This window comes from Hibiscus syriacus, unplaced genomic scaffold, assembly GCF_006381635.1.
Source record: "Hibiscus syriacus cultivar Baekdansim isolate YM2019G1 unplaced genomic scaffold, ASM638163v2 tig00008386_pilon, whole genome shotgun sequence".
In the NCBI taxonomy this organism is placed as follows: domain Eukaryota; kingdom Viridiplantae; phylum Streptophyta; class Magnoliopsida; order Malvales; family Malvaceae; genus Hibiscus; species Hibiscus syriacus.
The window spans coordinates 540,330-553,075 of NW_024062163.1; the positions used below are offsets into that span (position 1 = coordinate 540,330).

General features: G+C 35.9%; 1 protein-coding gene and 1 pseudogene across 1 annotated transcript; one reads left to right on the forward strand and one right to left on the reverse strand.

Annotated features, from left to right (window-relative positions):
* Positions 1–631: 631 nt before the first annotated feature.
* Positions 632–1,919, reverse strand: LOC120202297 (GATA transcription factor 5-like). Its single transcript, XM_039202745.1, has 3 exons — positions 1,855–1,919; positions 1,420–1,739; positions 632–1,298 (listed from the first exon to the last, which is right to left on the reverse strand). The coding sequence occupies exons 2-3, from the start codon at positions 1,732–1,734 to the stop codon at positions 654–656; spliced, it is 960 nt and encodes a 319-aa protein (XP_039058676.1). The 5' UTR covers positions 1,735–1,739; positions 1,855–1,919; the 3' UTR covers positions 632–653.
* A 4,037-nt stretch (positions 1,920–5,956) lies between these two features.
* On the forward strand, positions 5,957–12,585 carry LOC120202298 (annotated as a pseudogene).
* Positions 12,586–12,746: the final 161 nt, after the last annotated feature.

Sequence of the window (12,746 nt, forward strand, 5' to 3'; positions counted from 1 at the left end):
GAAGGGATGCATTAATAAAAAAAATCAGAAAATAAAGCTAATGCACCTAACTAACTTTGGATTTTCCAATCGCATCAGAGGTTGCTATTGGCCTACCAAGTGTACCATTTTGTTGTCATCAAAGTGGTCCACTAAATGATGTTAGGACTTAGCACGCACATGGTCTTTGGCCTCTTGCTTCTCCTTCGGGCCACTGAGTAGTTTTCACTACTGAGTCAGACTCCCATATTTCAACTACTTCGGCATTATTATACCCCCCCCCACCTTTGATTTCGTGGTCTCAAAATTCAAAGCTTTATTATATTTAAAGCTTTGGTACCTCCAAAATTACAAAGTTGGTTGGCGCCGGCTGGATCATTTTGAACGCCTCAAAAAACTATCCTTTAATTATAAAAAAAAAACTTAAATTTGTATTATTCAAATTTAAATTGATTTGAATTTAAAATAATTTAAACTTATAATGAATGGGCTATAAATTAAATTCTAAACCAAAACCTAGAACAAACTTAAGTCTTAAATAGTTCTGAACTGAATTACATAAAAAATTTAAATACAAAAAATTTCTAAAACTAGAAGTATAAATAAAACTAACAAAATCTAACCCAATGACAGTTGAGCCCTGGTCATTTGAACCTATCCTGGTATACCCAACTTCAGAAACTCGGAACCATCCTGGTTAACTCAGACGAACCCAGTCCTGCTGTTCCTTTCTTTTTCCTCATCTCCAAAACCTTCCGGTGACTGTTGGAGTGCATGTCACCGGAAAAAGTGGGACTACAAGCCGGTCTATATTCAGGAAGAAGACGACCGGACTTGTAACGAACCCCACAAGCGTTGCATAAGGTTTTGGCTCCAAGCGGACCGGTTCTCCACTGTGGAGTCTTTTGAACTTGGCAATGACTACACCTCCGTTGAAAAGGGTTCCCACATGACAATCCACTACCTCGAACCGCCACCGGCTTTTTCTTCTGCTTCTTGGTTGTCGGTTCCGTAAAATCGTTAACCAACCCCGAACAAATACTCGAAGACGATGCCGTCGAAGACGACGGCTCAGAGATAGGCAGCGACCCAACCGACCATGTCGGGAAAGCCGGTTTAGCCCTTTTGTTCCTCGCTTTAGATGGAACTGACAACGAAAAACACGGCGTTTTCACAAAATCCGTGCCAGGTTCCGCTTCAAACCGAGTATTTTCACGGTTCTCGGTTTGCTGCTTAAAAACCATGCATGGCAAAGGAAGCTCCGGCAACGAGTCGTCCACAAAGTGAGACACCCATTCAAGGCCTGCTATTTCGTCATCCTAAAAGGAAAAAAAACAGAATCAAAAATAAAATTTGAATAAAAAAAATAAAAATAGAAAAGAGGTTATTTTGCTTCTTCTTTTTAATAATTTATTTAGAGAACCGGAAGGCGGAAATTACCGGAACAGAAAGTTCGCTGGTAAAGACGGAATCGAGGGAAAAACTGCTGGAATTCAAATTACTATCATCGTCTGCTATACGTTCTTGATACGAAACAGAAACGGGGTCCTTTTCTTCGACGGAATCTTCTTCAAATTCTCCGTTATTGAAATCAAGGAAACAGTCAACGGAGAAATCTTCATTGGGAACGGCGCCGCCGTTGATAACATTCATGGCAAAGAAATCATCGAAAACAACATGATGTTGGGTCTTCTGCATGGTGAGCTCTCCTCTTACACTCGATTTCAGTGCTCTCAGTTCCATGCAGTGCTCCATTATTCCTATGCCCAAGAAAACAAATCAACTTCAACATCAATTTCTTAAAGTTAAAATTATGGAAGAACACAAAAGAGCTATCATTATATATATATATATATATATGAAATTATGAGTTACCTGGTAAAGATGGAGGAGAAAAATGAACAGGGAATGTAAGAGAGAAGACCAACTGATAGAAAGGCAAGGAAATGGCCTAGGCTTGTTCGTGGGCGAAACTACCGCTATAGTTAATGCTTTATTCCCTTTATGTCTCTCTACCGAATTTTCCTTTTACGTGTATATGTGTTTTTAGTCCCTCTATTTTGCCGAAATTCAAGAGTTAATCTGTCAACTTTAATTTCATATGATTTAATTTTTATTTTTTTTAAATATTATTACCAGGTTAAAGTTGATATTATTTTTAGGATTGAATCGTAATTCAATTAGCATGGTTGTTGTTACAACACTCAAATAATACAATTTCAAGCATATTTATATGTGCATTATCCTCTAGGTATAATATAATTCAAATGTTGTATAGAAAAGTTAAAACTATTACTTGGGCACACAGTTAAAGAACACATAAAAACTCAGTCAATCGTATTTAACCAATTAGATTTACATCCAAACTAATTGCGTAAATTTTTTTTAAAGATTACTTAACAAATTATATCAAATTAAAATAGATGGGTCAAGTCTCTAATTTCATCATATTATACGGACTAAAACCAGAATAAACCGTTTTCCATTTATGGTCAAATTTGGTTGATTCACTGTTGATGATTGGTCTGTGAGGGAGGTTAGTGACAGACAGTCACTGGCTCTAGGATAAGTTCAAAACACTAAAACGTAGTGAACTATCCACGAAACCGCCGCCATTTTGATCTTTTTCTCGCATTTGTTTCTTCTTCCCCAAATTGGCGCTCTTCTTTTAGGTTATCTACAAGATTAGGACTTATTTGCTTTGCCGCGTTAGTCTCGGGCCTTTTCTGAAAACTACAGCTCTTTCTTTTTCTAATACCGGAAGGTTTTATAAGCAAGCATCGAGCTTTTATGCTCTGACGGAAGGTAGGGGTTTAAGTTTCATATCCGACGGTTCAGATTTTGAATGGAATCACGTAACGACACATGGTCATTGATACGGTGGGGAATTTGCGTGTAAATTGTCCACGCATATCAGGATCAGGCGTGTTGAACAACGGTCATTGTACTAGTTTGGGTGATGAATATTTATATGGATTTCATTATATTTAAATTTTAGGGTAAAATACACAATTTTCCATCAACTATAAGGTAATATTTTATCGAGTCTCCTGATATTATTTTATTGAGTCTAAAAGTTATAAAATGATCATATATTTATTCATATGTTCTAAAATCATCATTTTCTATCAGAAATTTACTACAATCTGAGCTGGGCTTGAACATTTTAACTGAGATATGATAAATCTGGTATAAAAAATTTAAAAGAGTATCATATTTCAGTCAACATGTTAACCAACTCACATTGCAATAAAATTTTTAATGAAAAAATGCAAGTTTTGAATATATAAATACTCGAATGATAATTTTTTTAAATTTTTTTTAAAAAAATAGTAAATCTAAAATAAATTAAAATATTAATTAATCAACGAGAAAATTAAAAGGCGGCAGGCCGTCGATGAAAGAAACACCTTGTTTTTTTTTCATTGAAAAAAAAAGACACGTGGCACGCCATTTTGGAATACTTTATTATACCTAAACGACACTCACGTGCATGACCAGAACGTGACCTAAGCTCATCTCCTCTCGACGTTGAAATTCAAAATTCAAGGTTCAATACTAATGGCGGAACTCAATATTATTATTATTTGGAGGAGCCATTGGAAAAAATAAAGTAAACTTATAATATTAAAACTCCTATAATGTGTTTTTCTCAAGTAAGCTTGTTGAATTTAATCTTTTTATTAATTGAATATTTTCATATTAGTTTACGATTTTACGTAATGCGACATCACGTCCCATAAATGAAAGATTAATGTCTTTAACCTCAATAATTAGAGAATTAAGAGAAGCCTCACTACAACTTTGATGCTTAAATCTTGAAGTTTCTAATGGTATATTAATTTCTATATAACCAACATTTTTTCCTTAAACATGTGCGTGTCTAATTGTTTTTAAAGATGAAAATTCACGAGCTCATATAATAAATATAGATATTTAAAATAAAACCATAAATATAAATTGAATTGAAAACTATTTTTTAAAAAAATACCTTCAACTGAAATAAAATACTTAATAACTCGGTTGAAATCATAAGCTTAAAGAAGATGGACAACTAAAGAGAAAAAAAACGTAAAATATGTTTTTATTTTGAAATTAAAAATAACAAAGAAATAGATTTTCCATTTGAAAATAAAAATAATATTTAAAAATAAATGCTAACTGTTTTAAAAAAATATTTAAATAGTTTTCAAATTTCTTATACATATTTTAAAAAAACTAAATTTAACAGTTATATTATATATATATATATATATAATTTATCTTTTTAATATTTTACAGGGTCATGGCCTCAACTAGTTTAAAGGTACTTCCGCCGTTGTTTAATACTCAAATCGTTATCATTATTTATATGTTAATAGAACAGAGAGTTTACCCATAATTTTCGTTCTAATTTTATTTAAATTAATCTAATATTTTTAAGAAATAAATTTTAAATATAAATGTAATTCTGAAGTAACGTTTAATTTATAATTAATTCAATGGGTTTAGATTGTAGTTTACCCAATTTTGAACCACTTTCTTTGCCAAATTTTATTATGTGATTTGCAGATAAAATGTTGTTTTGAATCTGTGTATAATATAATATCTCAATTTTATTTAGGACCAGTTTGGTATAACTTCTGAAAATTGATTTTTTAGAAGTGTTATAAAAATAAATTTTTAAAAGTGTTGTATAAAACTACAGTTTAAAATTTAATTATTCAGAATTATTGTTAAAAAGTGAGTTTGAAAAAAATAAAATGCCCATTATAGATATTATGTTAAAAAGTAAATATATATCATTTAAGTTATATTTACACTTATATATGAGTTATATCAATTTAAACTATAATAAATTCAAAAAATTATTATTATATATTAATTATATTAATTTGAACTATAACAAAAATAAATAAAAAATACAAATAAAAATATAATTATAATAAAAATATATTTTATATAGCTCACTATTAATGTTTTAATATATAAATCATAATTTTTATTTATTTTAAAATAAATTATTAAAAATAATAAATTATTTTTAAAGATATTAGTATTAAGTTATTAAAATTTAAGTTATTAAAATAAAATATAAATACATAATTGCGTGCAGCCATGTATTAGTAAGGATAAAATTATAATTTTATTCCAAACCCAAAGTTAAAAATAAAAAAACTATAAATCCTAATTTGTACGGTTGGTTTGAAACTACCACTTCCATCATAATTTCTTTTTATTTTTTACTCATTTAACATTAATTTAACAGTCAAAACGAATTTTTTAACTAAAAGTTATTTTAATTTTTTTTATCAAACATACCCTTAATTTATCGCACCTAATTTTGCTTTTATTTAATAATCATACTTAACATTTTTCTACGTATAAATTAAATTCATTTTCGGGATGTTTATCTTCTCATTTTTCATACCGGAACACTCGTTCATTTTGTTTTACCAACATTGTTAAATAAACTCTTAAGCAATGATTCGGTATTTGGCTTGATTTATAAGAGATTGATGTGCGTTCCTCACAAGCTTTTGCATCAGTGTAACAGGTAATGGTAAAACAAGTTTACCGTTATTGATGGAAACCTTACTGCTTTCTTCGGATAATCCCTCTGACGATCGCTCAATCAAAAAACCCAAGGCGGCAAGATGAAAAATGGCCGGACGGCAGTGGCCCTGTGGCTTCCCCTTTAGCCTCGATTCAGACAGCCGCTCCCCAACCAGTTGTTGTTCCTACTGCCCCCGTCTCCTACAAAGACACCCTCATGGGCGACTCTGTTTCTATTAGCTGGAACAAAGTGTGTTCTATTAGCTGGAAAGTTTGAGTGTTGATAATTCAGCCATGCATCTGTTTCTCTAAATATATATCTCTTCTAGTTATTTATTTTACAGCTATCCCTGTCTGCTTTTCTTTAGTGACTGACTGGATTATCTGGTCATGAGAACTTTTAAGGTCTTGCCTCTTGGTTCCTTCTATTTTGGCACTTTTCCTTGACCAGAAGGTGGATGTACAGGGTGATGGTACCTTACTCATAGATAGTGAGAATAAAAAAGATACACTATCTTCGTTTGAGGCACTTACTTCTGATTCAACTTATGAATTCAAACACCAAAGATCCTCCAGCAGGAGGAATCATGAACTCTCACCAACCAGCAGTACTGTCACTGACACAACTCAATCGGGTGATCTTAATAGTGGGACTAAATTGCCGCAGTAAGCTTCAGTTTAATTTATTTCTACATTTGAAAATCTCTGTTATGTTTTATTGAATGGATTCCTTGTGTTTTCCTTGTTGAAGTTGTCTTGTTCTAACTTGACATTTGGATGTACTTGGACCCTCTTAATTATTGCTTAAATTTCAGTTTTCTCGATCTTTTTCTTTTCTAGAAAATTGTTTTTATAATGGTTTTAAGTCTCTTTTGTTCTTGTTTAGTGCAACCCTCCTAAAAGATCTGCCTTTCGAACATTAGGCATTATAACTTGTGGAAATCATCAGGCAGATTCCTTTTCAATCTTCTTTAGGGTTACCCTTTTAGACATTTTTACTTTGGTAGAGCATCATCATTTCAGTAAGGGGCAAAGAGTATCCTATTCTATTCCTTTTTCAAATTTAGCTAGCTGTACCTGAAATTTGGCAACCCTGACCATCTACACAAACAATTTTGTGTGAAGATTCTTTCAAAACATGATAACATAACATGCCATTTTTCATTATTGCATTCTTTAAAGTACAAACCTGAACTGTCTTCTTCATTGGTTCAATCTTTCTACTTTCCCCAAGTGGTAATTACCTCAAGATAAAAGGAAGCTCTTCTGTGGTTTTAGGGTGAGATGACATCAGATCAGATGGACCTTCTTGTTGAACAAGTTAAGATGCTTGCTGGAGAGATTGCATTTAGCACAAGTACCCTGAAACGCCTGGTGGACCAGTCTGCAAATGATCCCTAGAGCTCAAAAACTCAGGTACTCTTTGGCCGTTTTACATTTATTGCACATATTAATTCAGAGGCAGTAGCAAGGGACGTTCTTGTATCTGGATGAAATGGCATGTGTGTGTGATGTTGTGGGCGCCGGGGGGGAGTTGTTGATGGTATTCTAGGTTCAAGTGCATCTTATTTTTCTATGGCAAAAAAGGGGAAAGATTGTACTGATCTATTATTTGTACTTACTCTAGAGTCTGCTGATAACTTTTAATATTATCTGGATCTCTAAGATTAATTTAATGCTAATAATACGAAGAGAGTGTTATCTAGACCAAACTCTTTTGTTTCTAGTATTTCAGTATCTTCAATACTACACTTGAATGTTTTTCCCCTCAAAATCCTTAGTGTTTTTCTACATATAGATTCAAAATTTGGAAAGAGAGATTCAGGAAAAGAGGAGGCAAATGAACGTGTTAGAGCAGCGTATTATTGAGAGTGGTGAAGCTTCAATTGCTAATGCATCATTTGTGGATATGCAGCAGGTACTTTTGTCGTCCTGATTATTATATTGTTGTTTTCAGTAATATATTCAAACTAAGTTACTTTGATTGGGCCTTGATGCCATTGGCCTTGGCTTAATTATTTCTAAATTCTTCTTGTTGCAACAGACAGTTATGAGATTGATGACCCAGTGCAACGAAAAGAGTTCTGAGCTGGAAGCAAGTGATTTGATTCTTCTGATTTATGGGATTTGATGGGAACTGTTCCCCCATTGAATAAGGCTCGAGAGTGATTCTTTATTTTCATTGTGTAACTATATTGATTCTTCTCCTTGACACAGATAAAATCAGCAGATAATCGTATCCTCCAAGAACAATTGCAGGACAAGGTGAAAGCTTTGCGCTTGATGTCTTTTTTCCTACATTCACAAATGACTCTAATATAAATTTGAGGGTAGCATTTGGTCGATCATTATATTATACATCTTCATGGTTTCTCCATTTATATAATTATGCAACTATTTTGGTTTATGGTTTTGCTGTTGACAGTGTTCCGAGAACGAGGAATTGCAGAAGAAGGTGAAGCTTCTGGAGCAGCGGCTGGCATCTCTCTTCGCCGACAAATTACCATTGTCCTCTGAACAGGGCATATCTGAAGAATATTCTGACGAGTTAAGAAAAAAGGTTCAATATCAGGTAAATAACTATTGCTGGATTGTGTTCAGCTGTTTTATTTTCATTAGTAATATTTCCTCTTATATGATTCTGTGAAATATTAGCAACATGCTTCCTCCTGTTAAAGGAAAAGATTCGATCGACTTTAGCATAGTCCTTTGTCTTCCTTGCACCTGTAAACTGATCTTAGACTGAGTTGTGCTTATCTGTGCAAGAGACCGAGAATGAAAAACTAAAAGTAGAACAGGTGCAGCTTTCGGAGGAGAACAGTGGGTTGTGGGTCCAAAACCAAAAATTAATTGAAGAAGCTTCATATGCCAAAGTATTAGCGTCAGCTGCTGCTGTTGAGTTAAAGAATTTAGCTGGTGAGGTGACCAAGCTCTCGATACAGAATGCGAAACTGGAGAAGGAATTATTGGCTGCTCGAGAGTTGGCAAACACTAGAGGCTCTGCTAATCAGACTGTCAATGGTTTCAACCGCAAGTATATTGACAGCACGAGAGCTGGAAGAAAGGGGCTGCTCTCTGGCATCTCTCATGGCCTTTCTGGAGCAGCTGGTAATGGTTTCGAGTCGTGGAATCTTGATCTCGATGATCTAAAGATGGAACTGCAGGCTAGGAAACAACGGGAGGCAGCTCTTGAAGCTGCCCTAATTGAGAAGGAATTCATAGAAGATGAATACAGGAAAAGGGTTGAAGAAGCAAAGAAAAGGGAGGCATCTTTGGAGAATGATTTATCGAACATGTGGGTTCTTGTTGCTAAGTTGAAGAAAGAGGTAGCGGCTAACCCTGAGAGTAATACAGATAAGCAACATACCAATGGTATGGATAATGCCGAAGATCCAAAAGCAAACAACACTGAAAGTAACAATGTCCTCAAAGAGCGACAAGTTTCAGAATTTTCATCAAAACCAGCCAATGAAATGCCCAAGGAAGAACCCCTCGTTGTTCGACTGAAGTTCTTTAACAAGAGAGATGTGAACTTGATTACGTTTCATAGCGGGGGACATTGTACCCAAATCGACTACGTCCTAGTTCGCAATCGGGATCGATGGGCTTGCATTGATTGTAAGGTGTTCCCCGAAGATGTATGTGCATCACAACACAGATTGTTGGTTTTGGTGTTCCGCGTACGCCACGGGCGGAGCAATCATAGGAGGGCTAAACTTGGTAAACCTAGGATCCTTTGAAAGAACTTACATGGAGCGACAACTGATGACTTTAGGAGTAAGGTTTTGGCTAATACAGGTTTTGGAACTACAAACGCAAATAATGTAGATATGTTATGGAAAAATATGGCAAATTCATCAGAGAGGTGGGTAAAAACACCCTTGGGTTGTCGACAGGTAAGGTCAAGGAACATAAAGAATCGTGGTGGTGGAACGACGAAGTCCAAACTAAGGTGAAGACAAAGCAAACTTGCTTCAAGGAGTTCTTACAATGCGATAACGACGAAGAAAGATCGAGAGCTAAGCAAAGATACAAGGAGTCAAAGGGGGAAGCCAAGAAAATAGTGGCTAAAGCAAAGGATAAGGCATATGAGGAAATGTACAAGAGATTAGACACCAAGGAAGGACAAAATGCCATCTTCAGACTTGCAAAATCCAGGGAAAATAGGAAAAATGATATAGGTAGCATTAGGTTTATTAAGGACAACAATGGTGTTCTTTTAGTGAAAGATCATGATATTAAGAGGTTTGGGATAGTTACTTCTTTGGCTTATTTAATGACAGTGCCTCTACCTGAGAGATAGTACCGTTGATGGGTCAATCGACCTACTACGGCCAATGACTGCCCTACAAGTAGGATTGGGTTTGAGGAAGTCAAAATGGCTCTTAGAAAGATGGGGAGGGACAAAGCTGTAGGTCCAGATCAAATTCTTATCACTGTGTGGTTGGCCCTAGGCGAAGAGGGAGTTAAGTGGTTGACCAACATCTTTAATATTATTTTAGAGACTGCCAAGATGCCAGAGGAGTGGAGAGAGTCTACGGTGATACCAATCTATAAGAATAAAGGAGATCCCCAACATTGTGAAAACTACAGAGGTATTAAACTACTCAGCCATACCATGAAGTTATGGGAAAGGGTGATAGAGGCTATGTTGAGACAGGTTACTAGGGTTTCGGAAAACCAATTTGACTTTATGCCAGGAAGGTCTACTACGGAGGCGATTCATCTAGTTTGACGACTTATGGAGAAGTATAGGGTAAAAATAGAGATCTTCACATGGCGTTCATTGACCTTGAGAAGGCGTATGATAGCGTTCCCCACGATACAATCTGGAAGACCTTGGAGACGAGACGGATCCCAACTGCATATATCCGGGTGATTCGTGATATGTACTGTAGATCTACTACTTACGTCAGGACTACAGTTGGCGACACCGAGGCATTCCCAGTGGAAATCGGACTCTACCAGGGGTCTGCTCTTAGCCCTTACATCTTTGCCTTGATTATGGACGACATCTTTTGTGCGACACCAGACGGTGTTCCATGGTGTATGCTTTTCGCAGACGACATTGTCCTAACTGAGCTGAATAGTAGACTGACTACCTGAAAGACTGCTATGAAAGAAAAAGGTCTAAGGATCAATATTGAAAAGACAGAGTATTTATGTTCAAACTTCAGTGGGAACCAAAACGATGAAGATGTAGAAGTATGCATAGAAGGTCACGTTCTCCCTTCAAAGGATTGTTTCAAGTACCTAGGGTCTATGATACATAAAGATGGGGGTGTAGATGATGACGTTACAAACTGTATGAAGGCAGGATGACTAAAGTGGAGGGCTGCTACTAGTGTTTTGTGTGATAAGAAGGTGCCTCTAAAACTTAAGGGGAATTTTTATAGAATGACTATAAGACCAGCGCTGCTGTATGGATCAGAATGTTGGGTAATCAAGAAGGATCACGTAAGGAGGATGGAAGCCGCAAAAATTAGAATTCTACGATGGGCATGTGGTAAGACTCTGTGGGACATGACACCAAACTCTGCTATTAGGATGTCCTTGGGGGTGGTGCATGTATCCGAAAAATTGAGGGAGAGAAAACTACGGTGGTTTGGACATGTCCTTAGGCGACAACTGTCGGATGCGGTCAGGAGGGTAGAGTCACTTACAGTCGCCGGTGTTAGAAGGAGAGGACGACCAAGGCGGAAGTGGGAAGACTGCTTGAGATCTGATTTGAAGGATTTAGCCCTTACCGAGGACATGACTTCTGATAGGAAAGTATGGAGACTTAAGACCAGGGTAGTCGAGTAGTGCGGGTCACAGCCATAGGGTGTATCATCTCTGTCTCCTTTTTAATGCCTTTGTAGTAATTTCCATGACTTCTACTGTATATACGTTTATGTCATTGGAAAGTATGAAGGCTTTAGACTAGGGTAACAGAGTAGTGTGGCCTTAGTTTAGTTCTTAACCCATTTGACTTTATTCCTTCTCGTAGCTTGCTATCGTTGATTTCTGTGTATCATTTTTCTCTTCAGGTTTCCTCTTTTTAAATTTAGATGGATCTTACGTTTCTGTCTAGATGTAAAGATTTTTACACAGGTATTTATTTGAACAGATTAATTTCCATTACAGGCGTGCATATGAAAATTATATATGAAGACTGTTCAACTATTTATTTATTTATTTATTTATACATGCATTGCATTTCATCTTTATTTTTAATTTTCTGACTACCGGAGGTCTTCCACGGAAGTTGCACTCAACCTGGTGTTGGGGACAGTCTACTACCCTACCTCCCTTATCCCATTGTATATGGGAATAGGGTTTGTTGTTGTTGTTCAGTCATGCCATGCAGTTCAGAAATCTGGAAGTACAACGTGCATTATCGAACAATATTACTAATATTGGTAGGCTTAGGAGCTTGTGGTCAATTATTCCATGGCCATAATTACGTCATTTCTGGATGTTAATGGTTTTACGTAGAGCACTTCAACTGAATGTCTTCAATATTTACAGGCCCGAATGCAAGAGATGAAGGAGAAAGAGCTCAAATCCCTGGGAAATGGAGATGCCAATTCCCATATGTGCAAAGTATGTTTTGAGTCACCAACTGAGCAATTCTTCTCCCCTGTCGGCGTTTTCGTTGTAAGTCACTTTCTATGCCATAAATGATACCCCATACCTTAATCAACTGTTTTCTGAAAATGCATATGTTTTGATTTTTGCAGTATGTAAATCTTGTTCGCTTGCTTGTTCCGAGTGTCCGATATGTCTCACGAAGATATCGGACAGACTTTACGCATTCCCGTCTTGATACAATTATTTCAACCCTCCTTAGAAGGTCGTGTATATTTCTCCTTTTTTTTATAGTATCTCACACTGGATCTTCTATTCCGAGATGAATTATATCGAACCAAGATAAGTCTGATGACTCCCACCACAGGAAAAGCTGTTCAGATCATGAAATGTTGACACTGTTTTTGAACTATTTGCAGGGGTTCGTGATCACCTGTTTCATATTTTCAATGTGAGAAGTGGGTGCAATTCTTTCATTAGATTGTCTGTAATGTAGCTGTTCAACAAAGGTAGATGAATATCAACAGTTTTTCCCTAATGAATGGTTGTAAAAGAGCACTACATTGATCTAATGACAAACGGATTGAGCAAACATCCCCATAAATATTCTCCCTCCCCAGCTGTTTTGGAGTTCTTAAAAGAGGAACCAAAAAAAGAAAAAC

Bases quoted from the DNA above. Each gene is read 5' to 3' on its own strand.
- LOC120202297 (XM_039202745.1), bottom strand. From the start codon at position 1,734: ATGGAGCACTGCATGGAACTGAGAGCACTGAAATCGAGTGTAAGAGGA. The intron at 1,299-1,419 runs GTAATTTCCGCC...TTTTCCTTTTAG, and splicing joins CCAGCGAACTTTCTGTTCCG to GATGACGAAATAGCAGGCCT.